Source organism: Lycium ferocissimum, chromosome 5 (genome assembly GCF_029784015.1).
Source record: "Lycium ferocissimum isolate CSIRO_LF1 chromosome 5, AGI_CSIRO_Lferr_CH_V1, whole genome shotgun sequence".
NCBI lineage: Eukaryota > Viridiplantae > Streptophyta > Magnoliopsida > Solanales > Solanaceae > Lycium > Lycium ferocissimum.
In genome coordinates, this window is record NC_081346.1 from 65,643,672 (window position 1) to 65,670,780 (window position 27,109).

General features: G+C 34.3%; 2 protein-coding genes and 1 long non-coding RNA gene across 3 annotated transcripts; 1 reads left to right on the plus strand and 2 right to left on the minus strand.

Moving 5' to 3' along the window:
• Positions 1-3,641: 3,641 nt before the first annotated feature.
• On the minus strand, positions 3,642-5,550 carry LOC132057936 (uncharacterized mitochondrial protein AtMg00810-like). Its single transcript, XM_059450515.1, has one exon. The coding sequence runs from the start codon at positions 4,839-4,841 to the stop codon at positions 3,642-3,644; it is 1,200 nt and encodes a 399-aa protein (XP_059306498.1). The 5' UTR covers positions 4,842-5,550.
• A 2,896-nt stretch (positions 5,551-8,446) lies between these two features.
• Positions 8,447-10,284, plus strand: LOC132058479 (uncharacterized). Its single transcript, XR_009415317.1, has 2 exons — positions 8,447-9,260; positions 9,358-10,284. It is a non-coding gene; the product is annotated as an uncharacterized LOC132058479 (long non-coding RNA).
• Positions 10,285-15,709: 5,425 nt separating this feature from the next.
• Positions 15,710-17,165, minus strand: LOC132057938 (tropinone reductase homolog). The gene is made up of 3 exons (XM_059450516.1): positions 16,919-17,165; positions 16,161-16,273; positions 15,710-16,076 (listed from the first exon to the last, which is right to left on the minus strand). The coding sequence occupies exons 1-3, from the start codon at positions 17,163-17,165 to the stop codon at positions 15,909-15,911; spliced, it is 528 nt and encodes a 175-aa protein (XP_059306499.1). The 3' UTR covers positions 15,710-15,908.
• Between the last annotated feature and the right edge of the window lie 9,944 nt (positions 17,166-27,109).

Genomic DNA, 27,109 nt, shown 5'->3' on the forward strand with positions numbered 1-27,109 from the left:
AACATAAAACTATAATAATGACATAGGATAACTAGGTGTTATATACATATCGTAAGAATAATTAAGAAAACACATAAAGGACATACATTAATCTTAAAAAGACATCCTAATTACTTTTCTTTATTAAGGATATTTTATTTTTTCAATTGAAGTGGAAAATCAGGGATACAAATGTAAAAGAGGACTTATTACAATTGGGTTTGTTTTTTTACTTTAAACTTAATGGGCCTGGACTATTTTAATTTTTTTGGGTAATGTATTAAATTTCATCCTTTTTCGGTTCGGTTTTATCAAACTTCGGTTCGGCTATTTCGGTTTCGGTTTTTTGACGATGGACTGGCACCGAACCAAACTAGTTCGGTTCGGTTCGGTTTGTTGAAGTTTCGGTTCGGTTCGGTTTGATTTTTCGATTTTCGTATTTATGCCAGTACCATATCGGCTATGTGGTGGGTGGGTCTACCATTTAATTCTCTTCACTTGGATAATATTTCGACTATTGTCATTAGCTGGAATGAACAAAATGATTTTGCACATAAACTTGAGGAGTAAATTAGTTTATCTTTGGAACAGGATGATACCTTTTGTACAGCCAAATCTCTCTATAATTGTCATTTGTTATAACAGTATTTCACTATAACGATCTGATTTTCTTCGAAACCGAATTTTCATGTTATATTTTACTTCTCTATAACAGCATTCTGAAAAATTATTCAACCAAAATAGAGATAGAAAATTGTGGCTTTTCTTGTATGTCTTAGTTACACAGAATAGGGAGATATATACGTTGCAGTTACTAGAGTCCTAACTGGGAAGAATCTCTATGTGAAGTGGTTAACACAACTACTGTGTTCTCCTATCTAAGTATACAATTGACAATATACAAGGACTCTTCTACACAACTGACTTAGAGTAGTTCTAGGATTAGTTGTCATTAACTAACCAACATCATGTATATCTCTATCATTCCCCTCAAGTGGAGGTAGGCGGTGGCACAACGCCAAGCTTGGTCCGAAAGAAAAAACGAAAATGAGCTTTAGTCAGTGGCTTGGTGAACACATCTGCAACTTGGAGCTGAGAAGGAACAAACCGTGTGAGCATGGTGTTACACCTTAGAAAATTTCCCTTAGAGTACAGTGAATAGACTAACGAAGGGCATGACGTTCACGAGGTTTGGACAAGTAGGAGATAGTAGTTGATGGTCCTAATTAAGATTTCCAAAGACATCCAAAGGAAAGAAAGATTGTTATGAGTTGAGCGTATCGGATAAGACTTACGAGTGTTGAGTTAATGGTGTATGAATGATGCCCCAAGAAAGAGTCATGATGTCCCTTAGATTGGTATTGAAGTGATAAACAAGTGTTAAGAAGGTTCCATAAGGATCGGAGATCAAACGAGTCGACGAAACAACTCTCGGAACATCAAACCTACGACCCGGACATATAAAAAGTATGGACCGTATGTCCAACCGTAGATTCAGCCCGAGAATACAATACTCCACGACCCACCACTGACATACGGCCCGTAAAACATACGACCGTATGTTGGTCCGTATTTTTAGGTTCGGTCGAACTTAATTTTATATAAGGACCCTTTTTCATTTCATTTCATTTTATCTTCCACCTCCACCATTCAAGAAACCTCTAGAACATTCCAAACACTTCATCCATGAGAAACCAATAGAAATCAAAGATCAACAACAAGAATTGAGTAGAATCAAGTGTATGAAACCTCTCTAAAGTCATTCAAATCAAGAAAATACTAAGAGAGATGAAATAGGGTTTTGGTGGAAAAGGTGAATTGTCATCCAAGGCTTATTCCTCCATCATCCAAGGTGAGTTTCATGACTTTTTCATGTTATTTGAAGTATTTATAAGTTGAAACACATGGATTGTGAAAGAGTATAGGAAATGGGTCACAAATATGAGGATAGTGTCATTATTGAATAGTAGCTGAGTTGAATCATGGAAATGGTTATGTTGATGATATAAATACGTTATAAACGACATTTAGAACATGAAATTAGTATTGTATGAGAAAGTACGCGATAATAGACTTTAGTCATGAATATGGAGAATTGAAGTGGAATTGTGGGAATGCGAATCATGTAAACGAATGACGATTGTTGTTAAGTGATATTGTGATGGTTGTTATGAATGTTGGGAGTTGATATGGAATATGGAGGAAAGTAGTATAAACAAAGGAAATGTCACCCAAATTTCTCTAGCTTTAGTAAGTGCGTTTTCATGATTGTTTAGCTAATGACGACATGAATTCCTTTGAAGGTATAACCAAGTGCATTAGAGGAGATCGAGCAAGTGATAGAATAGTTAAACGACAAAGGTATGTGAGGCTAGTCCTTTCTTTCTAAGGCATGAGTCCTATGGCATGAATTTCCTCCTTCTTATGAATGTTCCATCTTTAAGAAAACTATAAGCCTTTGTTTATGAGTAGCCAAACGAGATAAGAGATATGTTATGATAATGATAACGATAATGATAAGCTTAAAGTCTAGAGATGCCATAGTCTATGATATGATGTTCCAATTAAGTTAAAGAAGCTATCCATACTCCGATGATGTTGATCATTACATACACTCACCTTATGCTTGTTCCTTCAAGGTGAGGCAGAATACTTATGAATGCTCATAATGACATCGGGGGTCCACGAACTTACGTCACCCCGATAAAGTATGATTATCTATGAGTCTTTATGCATGTATTGCTATAATCATATTATGATGAGTATACTATGATGGCATGATATAATGAGCACATGACGATATTACACCGCGCCTAGTTGGCCGGGCAGTCACACGCTGCGTGGGCGTGCCTATACACCATGGCCGGTGGCATGACACCCTAGTGGGCGGCGAGATGATACCCCTGACGGGAGGCCTGATGCGGGCTAATGCTATTGCTAATATTATTGATTATCACACCGACCTATATGGTCGGGCAAATTATACATTTATGCATATATGATATGATGATGAGTATGAAAGTAAACACGCATTACTTCCTTTTTATGATTCGATCGATTCTGGACTCCTCATTGATGCCTCCTTATTTCCATGACATCATATTATTGTTTATGCCTTACATACTCAGTACAATATTCGTACTGACGTCCTTTTATTCGGACGTTGTGTTCATGCCCACAGGTAGACGCACCTGATCCGCACCATTGGGCTAGCGGTTGATTTGAGAGCACTCCATTTTTCGGAGGTGCCATTGATTATTCTTTTGGTACCTATATGTATATATTCATGATTGGGCACGACGGATCTGTCCCGTCCATATGTCTACACTCCGAAAGAGAGGCTCGTAGACACGCAGCGCGTGGGTAGTATGGCCCATGGGTTGCATGTATATGTATGAGCGTGTATATATATATTATTTTTGATAGGCCGAAGAGCTTATGTTTATAAAAGTAATTATGTTTCAAATGTTCCGATTTCTATGATTATGAGTATATGTTATGATTGGGAGTAGATAAGTAGTAATATGAGTGGTGTTCGGTGGTTAGCCCGGATACCGTCGTAACTGTAGCTGGGTCGTGACGGGGCACCTTGCACCACCTTCTCCCTCACGAAATGATAGTCGAGCTCGACCTGCTTCGTACGAGCATGAAGAACTGGGTTCTTAGTGAGGTGAAGAGCTGAAATATTGTCCGAGATTGGGCAGTGAGACGCCGATGTCACGGAGAATATAAGTAAGCCATGTAATTTCCGCAGCCAAAGATGCTAAAGCCCTGTACTCAGCTTCAGCGCTTGATCGGGCCATAGTTGTTTGTTTCTTCGAAGCCCAAGAGACATAATTCGAGCCTAAAAATACACATAATCCTGTTGTCGATCTTCTAGTGAGGGGACAGCCACCCCAGTCTGCGTCAGAGAAGCCCACTACATTAAGAGAAGAGCATAAAGTGATATGAAGACCAAGCTTTGTGGAACCTGCCAAATATTGAAGCACTCGCTTAACACCGGCCCAATGAGTGGCAACAGGATGTTGCACAAATTGACAGAGGAGATTAACGGCATGAGATAGGTCAGGGCGAGTGAGCGTTAAGTACTGCAAGGCACTCACTATGCTTCTAAAACCAGAGGGATCGATAGGATACCCTTGAGGTTCATATAGCTCATGCTTTTGAGCAAAAGGAGTGTGAATAGCACGTGCGCAAGCCATTTTTGTTCTTTCTAAGACATCCAGCGCATATTTACGTTGGCAAAGGAAGAGACCATCCTTGCATCGTGTGACCTCAATTCCAAGAAAGTAATGAAGATCTCCCATGTCCTTCATGGCAAACTTAGATTTTAAATTGAGGATCAATGCATGTAGAAGAAATGGACTGCCTCCCGTGAGCACGATATCGTCGACATAGAGAAGGAGCAAAATAGTGTCTTTGGAGGACTTCCAAACAAAGAGAGAGGAGTCCGACTTGCTGCAAATGAATCCCAAGTGTAGAAGGTGAGTACTAAATTTGTGAAACCAAGCTTTTGGAGCCTGTTTCAAACCGTATAAAGCCTTTTTCAACCTGCATACATGAACAGGATAGTTAGGATCAACAAAACCTGGAGGTTGTTCTATGAAAACAGTCTCTATGAGGTCGCCATGTAAAAAGGCATTCTTCACATCAAGCTGTTTAATCGACCAGTGTAGAGTTGTAGCAACGGCAAGAACGAGTCGAATGGTGGTGGCTTTCACAACCGGACTGAATGTATCATCGAAGTCAACACCCTCAATTTGATTGTAGCCTTTAGCGACGAGCCAAGCCTTGAACCTTTCAATTGAGCCGTCTGCCTTCAATTTTGTTTTGAACACCCATCGCAAGCCAACTATGTTCATGTGCGGCTGTCATAGAACAAGATGCCAAGTATTATTAGCATGGAAAGCATTGAGTTCGTTGTGCATTGAGGTAAGCCAATGTTGTTTGGACAGAGCTTCTTTCACAGTGCGAGGTTCTCTTACGTCAGGACTTAGAGAAGCAGTCATGGACTGAAAAGTAGTCTTAGCCCTGGTGAGCATTTGGTGAGTATTGGATGGACTAGGTGGACGCGAAAATGTAGAAGTGCAAGGCCGGACAGATTCTGAGGGAGCCGACAATGACAGTGATTGGGGAAGATCCTCGACCGTGTTTATACCTTCAACTTGTGCTGGATCAAGTGTTTATGAGGTAGAAGGTGACGAGCTACTGGAGGTAGATGACACATTTAGTTGTGCATGAGGACTTGCTGGTTCATCAAGATGATTTTCATGTACGAGCTCGTTACTAGATTGTGGCAAGATATCTGGACAATTTTCTTTAGGCTGCTTATGTATGGGAATATCATAAGGAGTTTGTACCATGTATTCTTCACTTTGAGTAGCGTCTGTTTGACCTGATGGTGGTGTACCCTCAAATTCTTTATATGTAAAGAATTTTGTTGCATCTGCATGAATAATATTAGTGCCAGAGGATACATACGGTAGATTAGTTTCATAAAAAATTACATGTCTAGAAATGTAAACTCTTCTAGATTCGGGATGATAACATTTGTAACCTTTGTGAAGAAGATTGTAGCCTATAAAAATACAAGGAACGTTTTCGGTTGAAATTTGTTGTTGTTGTAACCCTTCAGATAGGGAAAACATCTACAACCAAAAACTTTCAATGTGTTGTAGTGAGCTTCTGGTCAAACAGACTTTGAGAAGGGAGACTCCATTTTCAAAGTTGATGTAGGCATCCTATTAATGAAAAGCTGCAACATAAAGGCTTCAACCCAAAGAAACATTGGCAAATTAGCATTAAAAATCAATGTCAGGCCTGTTTCGACAATGTGCCTATGTTTTCGTTCTGCCACTCCACTTTGTTTCGGAGTATGTGGGCAAGAAATTTGTCTTTTATACTATATTGGCCCAAGTAATTTATAAATTTAAGGCCGCTAAATTCTCCTCCATCATCACATTGAAAACTCTTAAGTTTCTTCGAAAAAATCGATTTTCGACTAATTTTTGAAATGTGACAAAATTAGTAAAAAAAAATCAAATTTCTTCTTCAGGGGATAGATCCAAGTGAATCGGGTATAGTCATCCACAAAAATAATATAGTATCTAAATCCTTGAGATGATGCAATAGGGGCAGGTCCCCATAAATCGCTATGTATATTGCTAACGGTTCAGACTCTCTTTTATTAAATGCTTGAAAAGGTTGCTTACAACTCTTGCCCATTTGACAGCTTGTAATAACTGAAACATTTTTATTCCAACTACTAACATCAATCAAACTACTGTTCTGCAAAAACTTAAGAGTTCTAGGGTGTGGATGTCCTAATCTTTGGTGCCAAATTGAGTCTGAATTCTTCTCTGTCATTATGGCTGTTAGAGCTGCGTGCAGGCCCCTTTCCAAGGTGTATAGATCATCCTGTAAACTCCCTCTTGCCATAATTTTTCTTGTTTTCTTGTCCTTAACAACAAAACCACTGTCCGTAAATTTCAAAGAAGAAGCATTGTTTGTTACAAACTTGCTAACGGAAATAAGATTTTTCTTAATTTCAGGCACAACAAAAACATTTCGTAGACGCAAGTTTTCTCCAATACTTGTGTCTCCAACATGTGTAATTTTGAGTTTGTCACCATTTCCTACCATTATAGAGTTGTTTCCCGTAAAAGGAGATGGATTTTTAAGAATACCTGTAGTTTGTACTATGTGGTTGTTGGCACCAGAGTCCATGTACAAATTATTATCAGATTGATCATGGAAGCTCATAGCCGCAAGTCCTGGTGGAACTTCTTGTTGCCCCTGATAGGAATAATCCCACCTATAAAAACACGACAGTGCCGTATGGTTATTTCTTCAACAAATCTGACATGGATTTGTTTTTGGGCTGTCCTTTTGTTGATTTGTTCCATTTTGTGGTGTACCAAATTGTCTCTGGTTGTATGATCTGCCTCCGCTACCTCTTTGTTGTCCTCGTCCTCGTCCTCGGTAATAATTGCCACGCCTTCGTCCCTATGAATTTTGGGCCACGAAGGGCATGGCCGGATCAAGTGAACTTGGTGATTCTTGCTCGTCTCCATCTTCTCTCATTTCGAGTCCCCTAAGAGCATTGACAAATTGATTAAATGTAGGATAAGGGGCCTTACTTAACATAACAGTTCGAAGGGTCTTATATTTGCTTCCAAGACCTCTAGCAAAATTAATAACTTTGCTATCTTCGTCTAAAGGTTTGTGTATAGCCATGAGATTATCACAAATTCCTTTAAATTCTTTTATGTAGTCGTCTATGGACTTCGCTCCCAGTTTCACGATTTGAAGTTGTTGCTTCAATTGAAACTCCTTATCCTTGCTTGCTTGTAGATAAGTATCTTCAAGACAAGCCCATACTTGTTTTGCCATAGTACATCCTATGATGAGGAACATTGAATCTTCTGTCATTGTTCCAGATAGCCAACTCCGAACTAGAACGTCGCGTTCTTCCCAAGCAGTGAACTTAGGGTTAGGAACAGGTTCATCTTTCTCATCTAATATGTTCTCGGATGGGGGTTCTCCTTTGATGATTTCATCAACCTTCAAGGTTTGCATTAGCTGAAGGATTTGTGTCCGCCAAAGTAAGTAATTTGATGGTTTCAACTTAATAGAACAAATTGCTAGAAGTTGATAGAGGGACGATGGTGAGAGGGCTAAGGTAGTAGTTGAGGATGAGGCCATGTCTAGTGTTTAGAGCGGAATATTTTCAGGATCGTGTGAATCGAACCTTGCTCTGATACCATGAAGAATTATTCAACCAAAATAGAGATAGAAAACTGTGGCTTTTCTTGTATGTCTTAGTTACACAGAATAGGGAGATATATACGTTGCAGTTACTAGAGTCCTATGTGAAGTGGTTAAGAATCTCTATGTACAATTGACAATATACAAGTGGTTAACACCAACATCATGTGTTCTCCTATCTAAGTATACAATTGACAATATACAAGGACTCTCAAATATTGTGTAATAATATTTTGGCTATTAAAATACTTAGAGTATTTCAAGGATTAGTTTAGTTGTCATTAACTAACCAACATCATATATATCTCTATCACATTCTACTTATTACAGTAGTGGCCTTCATTATAGCGGTACACTCTTTAATTAATGAAATATGAAAATCAATTGGAATTTTCAAATTAACAAGTATTTTATTTTATTTTCGTTTATAACATAAAAAGTACAGAAAAAATACTTTTTGCGTACTTTTGTTTATAACAGCTAAGTGCGATCCAAACATCAAATGCTAGTATACATACATAACAGCATCTCACTATAGCAGTCATAAAATTTTCGGACAAACGCTGCCATTATAGATAGGTTTGACTGTACTCTCAATTGATTATAGTGTTATGAATCAAGTCCAGCGTATGTGGATATCAAGGTCATAAAAATAGTTATTGGGGGCGACAAGAGCTACTGGGGCAAGAACAAGCAATAAGGCCGGATTTATTTGGGATCTAGGTTGAGTAGTGGGCGTGAGAACGGTTCCATTAAAAGAGATAGTATTTGTGACTCGAGAGTTATGCATATTGTTGAGAAAAGTCTGTATTTTCTCATCCCCTCTTTTCCGAGTTACGCTTCTCACCTTCCTTCCATTTGTTTTCGTTCCTAGTGATTTCCCTTTCTTTCAGTTTGAAAAATTCCTTTGTAATTCCAGTAACGAGTTAGTGAAATACATTAATACCTTGTTTGGGTTTGAGTTATGTTTGGTATGATATTGAGTTTGTTCCATATAGTTTTCGTCATCTGTACAGAATTAGGGGTTCTTTAAGGATTTATTGTCTTTGGCATTTTTTGGCTATATGTAACTTGTATCGTTTTTTTACTTTAACTTTCCAATAATCTTATATTATAGGTGTTTGTGTACACGTAGGTTTACTAATTAACTAAGAGATCATAACTCAAATTGCAAAGGACAAGCTGAGTAGGGCATTTTTTTTTTGAGACTATGAGAGTGTTTTGTTAAGTTTATACGTATTTTTTCACTTATTTGCGTGTTTGATCAATAAGCATTTAAAGTGCTTATAATTCAAGTGTTTCAAAGCTAAACTCAGCCAAAGCCATAAGTTGGTCGTCCCTAACTTATGACTTTTCCGTTATAAACACTTTTAATTTGTGGGTCTATTGAAAATAACCTCTCTTGGTGTGATGCAGTGAGACAGATGCGAGGCAAAGGTGTGCAGCCTAATTTGGCCATGAACTTGAAAAATTTCCCTGTCTTGGGCAGCACACCAATCAAGAATGCTTATGAGGTACCGAGTACTTGACATCGTATCAAACAAAATCCTCATGTGGATAAAGGAGGTGGCCTTACATCTTGTTAATGTCTTGGTTATTTTGGAACATTAGGGTGTTCAATAAGAGGTACAAGCAAAACGAGTTATAGAGTTTGGGTTATGTGGGATGGTAACCATTACCAGGTTACCCTTATCAGGATAGGGGACCAATTCATTCACTGTCACATTAAGGGGATTGCTAAGCATATAGAAGTTGTGCTCACTGTTGTGTATGGGTATAACTCTCTGGAGCAAAAAAAAAAAAAAATCTTTATGGGCTAGTTTACTGGAAATTGGCCAGGGCACATCACAGCCTTGGCTAGTAGCTGGTAACTTTAATGCAGTTTTATATCCTGACGATAGGCTTCTAGAAAATCCCATTGTGTATTCTGAGATTCAGGAGTTTTCTGACTGTATGCAACATCTGGCACTCAATGAACTACCTTGGAATGGCGAGTGCTACACTTGGACTAATAAACAGAAAGGTGATGATAGGGTGTGGAGCAGAATTGACAGAGCTTTTGGTAATTATAAGTGGATGATGGCATGAGGGCATGTGGTGACTAGATATGGACTTCCTTTTATTTCAGACCATGCTCCAATGATGATCACCCTCTGCTCCACTACTTGCTCTGGTAAGGTTCCATTTAGATTCTTCAATGCATGGGCTGACCATCCTAGCTTCATGTCTATACTCGGGGAACAATGGAGTCAGGCTAGTACACAAAGGAAGATGCAAAGTGTTTGGTGCAAACTCAAGGCTCTGCAACCTCAGCTGAAGCTGTTGAACAAGAGGGAATTCAAAGATATTAGCCAAAGAATTGTTCAAGCTAGAGCTGAATTGGCAGATGTTCAAAGAAGCATTGCAACCTCTTATTCTGACTCTTTACTGGAAGCTGAGAAAAATTTATTGCAAAACTTAGAGAAATGGTCCCTAATAAAAGAGAGTGTCCTACAACAGAAGGCTAGAGCAACTTGAATTAAATTGGGAGACTCTAATCATAAAGGAAAGAGCCCATAAGAAGTAGATTTGTGAACTCACTGCTTTAGCTGGACACATACTTACTGAGCCTGAGGACATTAAGCAGGAGATTATTGCTTTTTATAAATCTCTCATGGGAACTTCAGCTACTGTTCTACCTGGCATTAATTGGAGGCTTATGCAAAATGGTCCAACTCTTAATCAGTAACAAAAGCTTGACTTGTGTGCACAAGTGACAGAACAAGAGGTTTATGAGAGCCTTAAAGCTATAGGAGATGATAAGGCTCCAAGAATAGATGGGTGTAATGCTGTATTTTTCAAGAAAGCTTGGCCTACTATTAAGAATGAAGTAACTGAAGTTGTAATGAATTTTTTTAATACTGGCAAGATGTTTAAGACTATTAAATGTACTACTATTACTCTCATCCCCGGAGATGGACAAGCCCAAAACTGTCAAAGACTTCAGATCCTATTGCATGCTGCACTATCTTGTATAAAATCATCTCTAAAATTTTGGCTAACAGATTACAAAAGATCATGAGCTCAATCATTAGTGAAGCCCAAGCAGGCTTCATTCTGGGAGGAAGATTGGAGATAATATTATCTTGGCATATGAGTTGGTGCAATGTTACTCCAGAAAGCATATATCTGCAAGGTGTATGATCAAGATTGACTTTCAGAAGGCGTATCATTCTGTCGAGTGGATATACTTACAATAGGTAATGGAGGAAATTGGTTTTCCAAGAAGATTTATTCTCTGGATACTGGAATGCATTAGTACTGTCAATTATACTATTCTGATCAAAGGTGAAACGACACAACCTTTTGATGCTGCTAAAGGGTTGAGGCAGGGGGACCCTGTATCCCCTTTTCTCTTTGCTATATCCATGGAATACCTTAGTAGGAGTCTAGCTGGGCTGAAGACTGATCCTGAATTCAACTTCCATCCAAAGTGTGCAAAATTGGGAATTACACACATCAGTTTTGCTGATGATCTCCTGCTCTTCACAAGTGGCGACTTGTCTTATGTTAAGGCTCTATATAGATATTTCCAGGAGTTCTCAGGATCATCAGGATTACAGGAAAATCTGGGAAAGAGTGTAGTATATTTTGGTGGAGTTTCTCAAGCCTCACAGGACTCTATTCTACATCATCTCGGAGTTGGGCTTGGAGAACTGCCTTTCAAGTATCTGGGCATTCCTTTATCAACTAAGAAGGTTTCTATACTGCAATGGAAGCCTCTGATTGATAAAATTATTGCTAGAGTGTCCTCTTGGACTGCAGAAAAACTCTTTTATGCTGGAAGAGTACAATTAGTTCAAACTGTCCTTTTTGGTGTTCAAGCCTATCGGGCACAATTGTTTATTATCCTTGCTAAAGTTCTCAAATTGATTGAAGATTATTGTAGGAGTTTTATATGGTCTGGTACCAATGAAATTACAAAGAAGTCTCTTGTGGCTTGGCCTAGAGTCTGTTTGCCCAAAGCTTCTGGTGGGCTGAAATTAATCAATTTGCAGCTATGGAATAAAGCTGCAATAGCTAAAACCTGTTGGGATTTATCTAACAAAAAAGATAGACTTTGGATCAAATGGATTCATGCGTATTACATCAAAGGGATGGTGATTAGTGAGATGAATACCTCATCTCAAGCTTGCTGGATGGTGAGACAAATCTTGGAAGCCAGAAACACACTAGCTCTATTGTAGACTAATTTTCACAATGGTCATAGTGTGATTAGGAGGATATACTTGAAGTTGTTGGGAAATACCCCTCGAATGCCTTGGAAATGTTTCTTGTTTCAGAATCATGCTAGGCCAAAAACCACCTTCACTATGTGGTTGCACCTTTATGCAGTGGCGTACGCAGGATTTTTCGTAAGCAGTGTCACATTTTAAAATAAGAATAAATAAATAAAACACTATAACGTCACATTAAAAAAATGAACATAATATAAAGAAAACATAACTCCCGTACTATATTACTTGAACTCTTCGCGATGAATTTTCATTTTTTGAAATGTATTCAAAATTACCTCGTTATAAATAACACTAAACAATAATTTTTATATAATGCACCAAACGATCACTAAAAAGTTCATCATTCATTTGATTCCGCAAGTCGATCTTAATCAATTTCATTGACGGGAAAGAAGATAAAGGAAAAAAAAATAGCACAATAAATAAGCAGGAAAGTAGCACCATCCTTAACTATCAAATATTTCCTTGTCGAAAATGTTAAGAAAAGCTACTGTTAACCAACTGGTTCTATGTTTTGTTAACTTCCGAGAGGTCCAGGGTTCGAATCCGGACAAGTATCCTCTTGTATATGAGGCGAGAACTTTTAAAAAAATCAAAATAAAGCTACAGAGTTTCGAACTCAGGACCTTGCAAAGAAACTTGAGACGCTGGACCAATTGAACTACACCGTTATTTATGTTAAGCAATGTCATTTTATTTACTTTACATTGTTTTTCTTTCTGGCTTCCAACTATTCATACATACTTGGTAAAATTTTCTGACGAAGCAGTGTCACGTGACACCCCTCGGCATAACTTAAATCCACCCCTGCCTTCATGGGAGACTATCAACAGTCGATAGGTTGCTTAAATGGGGCAGTGTTCTTGAGCCTAAGTGTGTCCTGTGTAATCTGTTTGATGAGTCAAATGAACATATGTTCACAAGCTGCTCATTTACACAATTTGTATGGTCCAAAATTTTTACATGGTTGCAAAGGAGTGGACAGATTTGGAGCAGCTAGGAACATTACATGGAGTGGACAATTTCACAAGCTAATGAAAGATCTCAAAGTGCCTCTATTTTTAGACTTGTTTATGCTGAAGTTATCCATGCTATTTGGATAGAAAGGAACTTAAGGATTTTTGAGAAAAGGTGTATTTTCAGAGAGATTGTATATGTATGCAATGTTCGTGCTCCTACTGGATCTCAACACCTACTGTATAGCTTGACTTTCTGATTTGTTTTCTTAGTTAGGTAAATTTTTGCTCTAATTAGTTTTCGTCTGAGGTGTTTCTGATTTTAGATAGCTAGCAGTGTTGTTACTAGGCTATGGTTTTGTACTTCTCTACTTTTGGTGATTAATAAACAAGGTTAGTTACCAAAAAAAAAAGAAAAAAAAAATAACCTCTCTATTTTCACAATCATGCGAAAATTAACGAATAAAATGAATAATACGCAAAGTCTCATAATATAAAGAAAAGTCGGAAACGAAATACAAATGGTCTGACACACTACCGAGACTAGCTTCAAAACCCACTAATGTGAATTACACTAAGGTATGTTATTGTAAGCACACACACAACATTCTAATTTGACTAGCGTTTTGATATCACGATAATATTACACGTAATATTTTATCTAATTGTCAAAAATTCTTTTCCTAAAATAAAAATATTAACTTCCTCTTCATTACATGAAATACACCATCGTTCCTCCTTTTCTTTACAAGAGATACTTTTTAAAGTTTATAATTTCTTATTAAAGTTGTAGGAAATTTTTTGCTCGGGTTACATAAAATTCTAAAGCATCTATCTCTCACCGACAAAGGAATAATTTAAGTGGAACATACATCCAATCAATACCACTTTAAACTTTACATTTTTTACCCAAGGACTCATTTATGTTGAAAATTAAAATTAGTTTCAACATTTAAAAAAGATTTTCCGCATTTAAAACTTATCCAAATTTCCTAATCTCCAAACGGGCTCTAATTCTCTTTCCAATTATTTAATTCCCAACATCCTCAACCTTGATTCCAACTTTTAAAAAGGTAGAAAGCTAATTCATATATATATATATATATATATATATATATATATATATATATTTAAAAATATTGAAATGGTGAGGCCTTATTATATAATTGATTTAATTTAGGCAGAAGAGAATATCTGAATTTTATTTATTCTTATATTAGCACCATTTAAGGATCCCCTTGATTCTTGTCAATAACAAAATTTTAATATTATTAAAAGGTTATTAATTTCTTTTCTTTTAACTCAAATATATTTTGACTTTTCTCCTTCTACTTTATTTTTATTTTTTATAAGACCACTAGTTATTCATATAAACAATCCTAGCCCACTAACTGACCCTTGACAGATTTACCACCTAATATTATATCACATAGTTAATGCTTTCAATACTAAATATATATATATACATGCTATATGGATATAATCACTACCCATTTTAATACGAAATTCGTTAAATTTAATAAGTTATAATTAAGGAAGTAACTCTAAATTTAGCTAAAAATATCGGGTTATTACAATGTTATTGTAAGCAGTTCTAATTTGACTAGTGTTTCGATATTTTATCCGTAATATTTTTCTAATTCTCAAAAATTCTTTTCCCAAAATAAAAATATTAACTTCCTCTTCATTCTGTAACCATCGTTCCTCCTTTTCTTTACAAAGATACTTTTTAAAGTTTATAATTTCTTATTAAAGTTGTAGGAAATTTTTAGCAATTTTAACAAAGGAATAATTTATCATTGTGCATTTATGTTTAAAATTAGTTTCAACATTTAAAAAGATTTTCATTTAAAACTTATCGGCTAATCCAAAGGGCTCTAATTCTCTTTCAATTATTTAATTAGGAAATTTATATATATATATATATATATATATTAAAAAAAATTGAAATGGTGAGGCCTTATTTATTTGATTTAATTTAGGTCTGAATTTTATTTGTCTTATTTAGCCATTTAAGGATTTGATTCAATAACAAAATTTTAATATTATTAAAAGGTTATTAATTTCTTTTTTGCAAATATGACTTTTCTCCACTACTTTATCTATAGCAACCACTAGTTATCATTGGACAATCACCATCATCAACCACCAACCACTACTGTCACATTCAATCACCACTGCTAGTCGTTACCATATTATTGTTCGTATGAGAATCTGATATTCCTATATATAAATCAAACGACATAGAAACTAAAAAACTTACTTAACATGATTTGGTCAAGAATATATGAGAAAATTAATATAAAAGAAACTATAAAAACCTTTAATCTTTCCCAAGAAAATAACTTTTGAATGAGAAGAAATGATCTTCTATTTATAGAAGTCAAAAACTTCTTTTCCAAGAAAAGGATAGATGTGGTAAAGTCCTTTTCCCCCAAGAAAATATTTTCGAAGTAAAACACAATTATGGTAGAATCTAAACAACGTAGGAAATTCAGGACAAACCCTCACAGATTCATCATCTCCACCATCAAAATTATCATAACTATCAACCACCACCATCACTACTACTATCGCATAATATTAGAAAAAATAAATATTTTGTGATAGTATTTCTATACCTTAATTATTAATTAGGGAAGAAACTAGTATTATTCTGATTACCATATACCCATAACTCTTTAACTAACTCATGCCAACGAAAGGAGATAAGTAAGGTATACATAGAAATCTTGAAAGGAGGTTTAATCTTTATTCCAATCGTCATCTTAATTATAATTTGATGGTACTATATATATATAACTAAACTAGTAATTTGAAATTCGTAAAATACTTTTCGATGAAAAAGTATTGAGATTTATTCCAATATATAGTTAAAATTTTGACTCTTCATGAATAGTAAAATCCATAATTGTAACCACAACATGATTTAAGGACCCCCATTGACTGTCATTCCTCCATCAACACAAATAATTTGACCAGTAATGTATGAAGAAGCACGTAAGCAAAGAAATGCTACTGTTGCTGAAACTTCTCTTGGCTCTCCCATGCGTTTCATTGGAGCTCGACTAATTAAACATTTAAACATCTCATCTTCCTGAAATTTATCATGGATTATTAATAGATATTTTAAAAAAGGAATATAAAAAAAAGTTAGGGAATCCTGAAATTGGAATTTTACATTCAGTGATTCGATGAGAGGAGTTCTAATGATCCATGGTGCAACAACGTTGACACGAATTTTGTCCTTTGCCCATTCACATGCTAGATTTTTTGTAAGTTGATTGATGGCTCCTGATCTGAGTTAATGGAGTCCAATAACGGAAAAGAAAAAAAAAGAATTTCAGTTCTATACATTGAAGTATTTACACTTACGATCATGTCACTTTGTAAAATCATTACATAATCAAATTCACGTATGGTTACTAAACATTTTCCAGTCATACAATTATCTTTTATCACGTTAAAGTAATTGAACTTTGCATAGCATAACAAAAAAGTCATAAACTATTTAATTACATTAAAGTAATTGATTTTTTTCCACTATAAAGGTAAGTTCACTAATGATAGGTAGATTTTGTCGTTAAATGAGCAAGTTTAGTAACTCTACTGATATACTGGATAATAGTCAGTTACTTTATGATTTTACCATTATAAATGATAAAGTTTAGCAATTTCATTATTACAGTATGGAAAGTTCAGTCACTTTAATAAGATAGAAAAATAATTTGTCATTCTATTATTAATTTGTTACTGCGGATACAGGTTGGTGATTGTACATAAATTATTATTATAAAGTAAAATAATAACTAACCTACTAACACAAATTAAATTACAAAATAATATAAAACATTTTATACTGTCAGTATATATAACTTAAATTTAAGAAAAAAAGAAATTGAGCATGCACAATGGAAAAGGAGAAGATTGAGCCACTACCTTTGGAGGTAGCATAGATAGAAGAAGAAGGTACTGAAGCAATCCCAACTGCAGATGAAAGGAACACAATGCTCCCATTTCCAGAAGCCTTTAACCAGGGATGAGCAAGTTGAGACAAATTGTATGACGCTTCAACATTTGTTCCCATTATCATGGAGTAATCTTCTTCAGTAGTTTCTGTGGCTGCTTTTGCCACAACAGTACCAGCGTTGTTCACCAATTTTAAAGAGAAACAGTGATGGATCATATTTATAACATCAAGATTTTCAAGTAATCACCAAATCTGACTTCTAAAGTTTAAACTGTTAGAGAGATAAGAGTACTTTTGATTAATTGCTCAATCATGTTTTGAATATCACGTCCCCTCACGTGTTGATGTCCTGTTCTATTTATTGGGCCAAGTACAATTTTTTCAGGGAAAGAATGTCGATGTCTCCACGAAAACAAATTAATTAGCCGCTAATACCTCTTTTACTTTCATGCCCCGAAACTATTTATCGAAATGCCCCAAAATTATGATGATACAACATGGTATATAAATATCTTTGAGATGGTATCATGTTCATTTTTTCAAAAGACACTTTTCTTAAAAAAAAAAAAAAACACACTATGATACCATCATCTTATATACATATCTTGCAGATGGTATTATGGGCCTAAGCTTGATCGCAACGTACACTCAATCCTCCTCCTCGCGATACCATCGTGGTACATAAATATATTAAGACGATATCATGGAGGACTCCTTCAGTCCTTCTCTAAGTCCTCCATGATACCATCATGATATATAAATATACCGCAATGGTATCATGGAGGGAGGGATTGGGGTACTCGGGTAAATATTTTTATCCGGTTGAGTAAGAAGCGAAATTTGTTTAGGAGGGGGCATGGACAGATAAATATTTTACATTTCAGGGGTATTTTGTGTTGTTTTCCCTTTTTTCTTTAGTAATGGATAGCCAGGAAATTACACCCAATAACCTTGAAAATGGGTGGTCTTAAACTTTTGACTGCAACTTGCCTTTTGGACAAATCTTCCAAGGTCAAAAGTCAAACTTTATTAAACTTGAAATTTTGTCCATAAGGCAAGTGTCAAAAGTTCAAGAGCAATCACCTCCCTAGCCATTCTTGTAAATCATTGGAGTGAGACTCAAACTCAGCGCTAGAACCATTGTTTGCTCTGATGCCATACTATTGAATTGTGTGACCAACTCATCTAAAAATTTAAACTTTTTTAATTAATTACTTAATTATGTCTTCATGGGGGAGCTTGTATAACTATTTCATGCTTTACGTTGTATTAATCATTAATAAACTATATATTACACTAACAAACTTACTAGAATAGTGAGATTTCCATTGAACTCCTGGCTAACCATTTCCATAAGCTTTTGGCGCTGGACTTGTGATGATAAGTCGCATACTGACCCCGATACCTTAAATCCTTTGGTTTTCCAATTGCGCAAACATCCTTCTAGGTCCTCCTTACTACGTGAACATGTATACACATGTGCTCCAAAGCTCGCTAGTTCTTCTACAATGGCAAATCTTGAAACAAAAAATATATACTAATTAACAAATTCTACAAATATTTTACGTGATCACAACACTATCATAATCTATTTAGCTGAGCGCTTGGGGGAAGCTAAAAGTGTTTTTTTCTTTAATTTTTAAAAAATGCTTATTTTAGAGAGTTGAAGTGTGTGGTCAAGATTTTAGGGAAAAATTAAGTGTTTTTGAGTAGTAGCAGAAGCCGAAAAAAAAAAAAAAAACAGATTCTCCAAGAAGCAGTTTTCTGAAAGCATGGATAAACACAAATTGTTACTTTAATATTGGTACAGGTGCTCTCCAAATTGATTAACCAAACACAAACTGTTACTCTCCAAAAATAGTTTTTCAAAAAGTACATATGATAAAAAACACTTTTCAAAAATAAGCAAATTTTGAAAGTTTGGCCAAGCAATAAATCAAGAATCTAAATTATTGAAACTCACTTACCCTAAGCCTCGAGTACCCCCAGTAACAAGTGCTGTCGTTCCATTAGCGAGTGACCATATCCCATCTCTTGTAAAACATTCTGTTTGAACCATTGCTAGTTTATGTGAAAGCAGCCTGATAATTCACAAGAATGGCTATATTAAAAAGCCAAAGATATATACTTGACTGATGCTATTTCAAATGATTATATATACTGCTTTTCTTTTTGACTAGTAAATGATTTACCCTTTCACCAAACAGTTTGTCAAATTTAATTAATTATCCCTTTCACGAATCAATTGTCAAACTTGAGGCCGGTTGATAAACATTTTTGTTATTTTCTAACTAGGGGTTGGCATTCAGATTAAAACGGGCAATTTGTAACGATTTCCCTTATTCGGTGGTGGTCTTTAATTTTTGTAAATTTTACTTGGCATAGCTTACTATGTTACATATTTATGGAACATAACTATACTTTTTAATAATTAAGTTTAGTAGCTATAATATTATATTTTTACAACTTATAGCTACCCACTTTTCTACCAATTAACTTACCACTCCCCACACCCCTATTTTTTAGCTGTACACTTTCTCTCTCTCCCCTTTTCCTAAATATACGTTTCTAACTCCCATCTCCCCTAATTTCGTGCTTTTCAAATCAGTTTCTGATTTTTTTTACTTCCTTTTTTACTCGTATTAAGCTCGCTCATTAATTTCAACCTTTTACTTGGCAAAATTCAACTCTATTTCCTAAAATATGTAAGATTCTCTCGTTATTTTTGTGTTCTCCCTCATCCTCTTTGTTTCTTTTTGGGCTTTACTAAGCCACAGATTTCATCTTTCCCTGTATTCAGTGGAGGTTTAAAGGTTTTTTTTTTTTTTTTTGGTTTTTGTTTTGAGGGATCCATGTATCATTCATCCTCATGTCGTTTTAGACCACCGTCTTCTCAGGCGTCTTTCTCGGCGTGATCGACCGGCGTACGATCGTCTTGTGTGTTTGTGTGTGTGTGTGTGTGTGTGTGTGTGTGTGTGTGTGTGTGTGTGTGTGTGTGTGTGTGTGTGTGTGTGTGTGTGTGTTGTGTGTGTGTGTGTGTGTGTGTGTGTGTGTGTGTGTGTGTGTGTGTGTGTGTGTGTGTGTGTGCATTAAAGACCAAATCATTTAACCGCCATGATCGTTCCTAGACGCCCTCCTCCGCACCGGAATTTTTGAATATAGATCTGAAGTTTTTGTTATTGGACAAGAGTAAAAATGTTCATGTTCTCCAAGAGGTATTTTTTCTTTGGTGCTGTAAGGTGTGTTATGGATCTTCACTAATCACTTTCATCTTGAGTCGGTTTTCCGTTTCGATTAGTTAAGTGATTTATGTTCGTACTCACAAAGTTCATTATGGATTTTCCATCCCTCCCGTAAGTTAGTTTCATGCTAATTAAGTTTTCTGATTTTCTATTTTTGGCTAAAACGTATTCCACCATTAGTTAATTGATTTATGTAGGTGTTTTCAGAGTTTGTTATGGAATTCCTTTTGCTCCTGACAGTGAGCTTCATGACTGTTCCTAGATTCCCTCCGCCGCCGGCCACCGGAATTTTTGAATACAGATCTGAAGTTTTTGCTATTGGACAAGAGTAAAAATGTTTATGTTCTCCAAGAGGTATTTTTTCTTATTAATGACCCTATTTTCACTTCACCAGATATATATTTTACTTGCATTTTAAGTATATTTTTATCGTATTTTTCGATGAACTTCAGTTAATTCCCGTTTTTTCAATTCACCAGATCTATATTTTGCATACATTTTAAGTATATTTTTGTCTTATTTTTTTATTATTTCAATTAGTTTGTGTTTTGAACTTCAGTTAATTCCTGTGTTTTCAATTCACCAGATCTGTATTTTGAGTACATTTTAAGTATATTTTTGTCGTATTTTTTATTATTTCAATTAGTTTGTGTTTTTAACTGTGTATTATATATTTTTTCTGCCTAATTTGTTACTTGTAAATTTATGCGATTTTGAATTTGTGTTTACTTTTTATCAAAGTATATTTTGTAGTATGTATTCAGTGTATTTGAAGTGTATTTTTACACGAAAGACACACATCAAGTTGTAGTGACAACCACGATGCATTTTGACATTGATATATTTGCATTATATTTATAGTATATTTTCGATATCTTGAATGTGTTGTTATTTATTGTGGTTAATTTGTTATCTTGTTATTTTTTCATGTTTTGTTAATGTAAAGTTTCAGTATATCTTGACGCATTCCAGCTGAAATTGATGCAAAGTTTCTCCGTATGAGATACGACGCAAATCGACAAGGCAACCCTGAATGCATTTATTGATAACGAGCAACCACCAATACCCTGTCAAGGCTACCGTTGATTATGATGCGGTGATTTTAGTAGATGTTCGGGAGTAGATTTGTAGACGAACGGTTTATGTTTTTAAGTTATTTTTTTTTTCCTCCAACTTTTTTTTTTTTAATGTATAACACCACTGTTGCGACATTATTTTTATGAAGATTTTAGAAGAAGTTTTATGTATTTTGGTAATGATCCCGCTTGTTGTATAGTCTAATCGTAGATTTGAATTCTATTTTTATTATATTTATATTTTTCTTGTATAGTTACGGCTAAAAAATTACAAAGTGCATTTCAATATCAAGTTTGTATTTCCTATATGTTTTCACTATATTTTATTGATGAACCAGGAAGAGTTCTATGCATTTTCTATATATATTCATGGTACACTTGAATTCATTATTGAACCATAAAATCCATCTTTCTGTACAATATACTTCAAAAATAAAAAAACAATTTTAATACTTCTAAAATACATACAAAATACAAGTGAAATATATTGTAAATATATTCATTACGATTCAAATCTTACGGATCAATTAGAATACACTCAAAAATACAATCATAATACAGATAAAATACAGTGAATCAAAAGCCACCCTTAGGGATTAAAGTTTTTTATTGAGTCAAGTTTTCCCATCTTATTAAAGTTACTAAATAATATTCAATATCGACTATTGCACTCAATAACTAATATTTTTTGTAACGAACATTTTGATTTTTAATAATGTAATTTCATTGAATATTTTTAATAACGAACACAAAACCGATGGTCATAGCATCGGAGACAATCTCAACTTGTCACTATGCAATTCGGTTGATGAACAAATCAAGCTTTGCGTGATTTATGGAACATTAAAAATTAGTTATATTTTGGGAAAAAATATGAAGAGAGTTTTGAATTCAAATTTTATGTGAATGATTAGATGTTGAATGAGATATGTGATTAGATATGGAAGAGAATGAGATTTGCATTTATGGAACATTAAAAATAGATTTGTTTTAGTTTGAAAAAGATTTTTTTTCCTTAAATAGAGGAATTATTTGCTCAACAGTTCCGTGTATTTAGTCTGTATTTTGGCTATATTTATGCGACGCGTCCAAGACCTAAATATAGGAAAAACCAGCTACGAAATGTAAATAATGAACTTGTAGTTATAGCTTGTTAGAAGCAGCTAAAAGGTAGCTATTTGTGAAAATTTTACTTAATTTTTTGCCCCACCAAATTGGTGGTCTTTAATATTTGTCTTTCGCCTAATACCTCGAGGTTTGGGGGTCGAATCTCGGCCCAGTAAAAAAAAAAAAAATTGCAAGACAGAGTTTCGTAGAAAAATTAGGCCAGGCTTTAAGGCAAACATCTGTCATTTGCCTTAAGGCCTAACTTTTGCCCAAAATTAGGCCTTAAGACAAACATTTTTTTTGTGCGGATTGCCCTTCTTTTGGGGTGGTCTTTAAATTTTGCCCCTCATATTTGTGGTCTTTAAATTTTGTCCCTCATATTTATGGTCTTTAAGTTTTGCCCTTCGCTTGAAAAGGTGGGCGAATATCTGAGTTCGAACCCTCGCTCAGGTATAAAATAAAAAATAATTTAAAGGCAAAGCAAGGGGGGGGTGGGGGGTGCGTGTATCCTAAGATACACTCTTAAGAAAAAAACTAAAGTTATGCCGGATCCCAAGATAACCAAAAATACGCCCCATAAGGCGAACTTTTCCTTAAGGCATAGACTTTGCCTTATAAGGCAAACTTTGTTATGCGCAAGGAAAAGTTCGCCTTTTTATGAGGCATACTTTAGTTATGTCTTATGGGACACACTTTTGGCATAACTAAAAGTATGTCCCATAAGGCGGAACTTTTCCTTAACGCATAACTAAAAGTTTGCCTTGAAAAGTGAAAAAAATAAAATATATGCCTCAAATCAAAGTCTGCCCCCCTCCGGCAGAGAGAAATTCAAACTCTGCCTTGCAATTTTTTTAAAAAATTTTGACTGAGCGGGGATTCGAACCCGGAACCCATGGGTTTTAGGCGAAGGACAAAATTTAAAGACTAACAATTTGAGGGGCAAAATTTAAAGCACCAAAAAAGAAGGCACCCGTACAAACCTTTTCCCTAATAAGCCTAATTTTGGGCAAATGTTAGGCTTAAGGCAGAGGTTTCGCGAAAGCCTTCCCTTGTGGAATTCTTTTTTTTTTTTTTTTTTTTGACCGTAGTTTCGGGGTTCAACCCGTAATCTTGATATTGTCGGCCACTTTTTAAGTCAAGCGGCAAAAAATTAAAGACCCTCGAATTTGAGAGACAAAGATTAAAGACCAACGCCTTTGAAGGGAAATCCACGCAAAAAAAATGAATTAGAACCCCAACTAATTCAGATACGCGTTGAATAAATTAAAGCCCATTAAACAGGGACACACTCTCCCTACCAAGATTTTTTTTCAAACTCAGAGTTTGAATTTGAAATCTCTAATTAAGAGTGCAGAGATCGTATCTATCCCATTACAATCCTTTATGTAGTTTATGAGCACTTACAACACCTATTAGAAAATTACAGGCGGCAATTTAAAAGTTTTCTTGGTCTAAGATGGCGAGCAGTGCGGGTTGCACATTCAAATATATATTTCTATTATATACTAGTGTAATTTGGCCGACATTAAAATTTAATTTGTAAATATTTTTTAAATTTTTTATGCTCTTGCTTTTTTATTTTTGTAACATTAATTTGACACTTTAAAAAGACTTCTACAATTTCAAAGCACAAAAACGTATATGAAAGTTAGAAAACATTTTTCTTAGTTGTATTAGATTCTTTTAAAAAAAATCAAACAATAGAAAGCTCTACTAATTTATATTTTACTTAAATCTTTTGAGATTAAAGTCTCCGATGATCCAAATTGAGCTTTTCATATGTTATATTAATTTAATTTGATTCTTCGAATTGAACCCATATTGGATAACTTATTTTTTACCAAAAGATATTACAGTATTAGATAAGTTTTAGGTAAAAAGTGTGCCCATGTAAAATTTGATTAATTATTATTGTACTTCGAAGTTCATTTTTTGATTGAAATGAAAGGACTATAATTTACATTTTAAAAGTATTTAACATTAATATAAGTTTATATGTATTTATTACTTTAATTTTAAACTTTATTCTACCTTAGGTGAAATCTTTGTTAATTACTATTTTGCCAAGATGTATGACACAAAATATTATGTATAAAAATAAAACAACTTTACATCTAACAAGACGAATAAAAATTGAAAATAGCAAATGATAATTAGTAAACAACATCAACAAATACTAAATAGCATTATAAGAATAATATTTTAAATCAATTATTAAGCCTCCATTAAGATAGAATTCGAATGACAAGATAATTCTTTATGTGTCTATAATAAATTCTTAAGGAAAAATATTTTAAAACAAGTTTAATAATATTTCCTCAAAAGACTCATATATATATATATATGAGTATGTTTTGTGGGGTCCAATACAATCTTTCTCATGACATCATTATTTTTAGTGGCATAAAAAAAATCCCTAAAATTCTCAAAATTTACCAAAATATTTGAGGATTCACAAAGTCATAAAAACTTCAATTAGGGGTAAAAGATAAATAAATTCATTTGAGAACTACAAAAAGTTGGTATTATCAAAATCCATGTGGAGTGGTCTAAAAAAAAAAAAATGAATGAGAGCGAAAAATGAAAAATGAAAATATGTAAGGAAAAGTCAATAAGAGAGGCCACATGTAAGCATCTTATTAGTGTTGTGAGGATGTGAGGACTACAAAACTCACTATCCTCACTTACATATATATTTTCATTATATATAAGCAAACTTTCATGGGGGACGAACACGCTCCCAAGCGTACCAACAAACACGAATTGTACCCGCATTAAATTTCGTACCATGAGCTATATAATTTGTACACTTTATCCAACTATTTTTATATCCTATATGTATACGCACATAAAGACTTAATATTTATTCTTTTCTCATGTATAGACGTATTAACTTTAAATTTAATTCTCCGACACATTTATTTCCTCCGTGCACTTTTACTTGTTCACTTTTGACTTTTCGTGTTCTAGCTGAATATTTATTCTCTTCTCATGTATAGACACATACAATTCAATTTTAATTCTCCTACACAAATTTATTTCCTCCATGCACTTTAGACTTTTCACATTCTTTGAGAATTAATAAATCCCACGTGCATATATGCCATAATACTGAATATTTATTCTCTTCTCATGTATACACGTGTGCACTTCTATTTTAATTATCCGACACATATTTATTTCCTCCGTGCACTATTACTTGTTCATTTTGACTTTTCACGTTATTTAAGAATTAATAATGAAGTACTCCTACCATCCCATATTACTTGGCCACATTACTATACTTGAGTTTTCACGTTCTTTAAAAATTAAAAAAAATGACATAGACATGTGTCATGGTACTTAATATTTAATTCCCTTCTCATGTATAGACGTATGCACTTCAAATTTAATTCTGCGGCACATTTATTTCCTCCATGCACTTTTACTTGTTCACTTTTGATTTTTCGTGTTCTAGCTGAATATTTATTCTCTTCTCATGTATAGACATATGCAGTTCAATTTTAATTCTCCTACACAAATTTATTTCCTCTGTGCACTTTAATTCATTCATTTTTTACTTTTCACATTCTTTGAGAATTAATAAATCACACGTGGATATATGTCATAGTACAGAATATTTATTCTCTTCTTATGTATACACGTGTGCACTTCTATTTTAATTCTCCGACACATATTTATTTCCTCCATGCACTTTTACTTGTTCACTTTTGACTTTTCACGTTATTTAAAAATTAATAAATGAAGTACTCCTTCCGTCTCATATTACTTGGCCACATTACCATACTTGACTTTTCACGTTCTTTAAGAATTAATAAAAATGAAGTACTCCCTTTGTCCATATTACTAAAAATATATGTCTATTTTTCAATTCTATATTTATCTTCTTTTCTATTTCTATTATCCCCGTTTTCTTTCTTTGTCAATACTTTAAACGTGAAGAGAGGACGACCAATAGCAATGCAAATTTGTACCAAAAGTTATTTTAATGCTCCTACACATAACTTGTTCACTTTTGACTTTCAACGTTCTTTGAAAATTAATAAATAAAGTATATATTTTATCATAATATCCATATTTATTGGTATATAGTCTCAATAGCCTCCTTTAAAATGATTTGAAAATGAATAATTAATGTGAAGGGTAAAATAAGAAGAAGAATTTTTTTTCCTTGATATGTTAACGTCGAGAAGTAAAAGTAAAGGGAGGGAGTGACATTTATCTTCGTTTTCCTTCATTGTCAATACTTTACTTATTTACTCTCCTTTGTAGTCTTTGATTATTGTTTCTTTACATTTATAAAATGTATTACTTTATATTTTCATTTCAGAATTAAAATTTGGTGATTAATGATATAACATATATCTTTCTAATTTTGATTTCTTTGTAACAATTAATATAAAAAATTATAATATATTTTTGTTATACCTCGAAAAATTTTCCGTTAACGTACAGTAAATAGACTAAGGAAGGGCACGACGTATACGATGTTTTGATAAGTAAGAAATAACATTTGATTATTCTTTTGGTATATATATATTTTGGGCATGACGGGGTCCTGTCCCGTCCATATGTCTAGTGCTCTAGTAGAGGCTCGTAGATACGTATACGTAGGTAGTATGGTCTCACGGTTCTCATCGTATGTATATATTATTTTGATAGCCGAAGGGGCTTATGTATATAAAGGTAAGTATGTTTCAAATGAAAATAGTTTTTCTATGATTATGAGATGGGT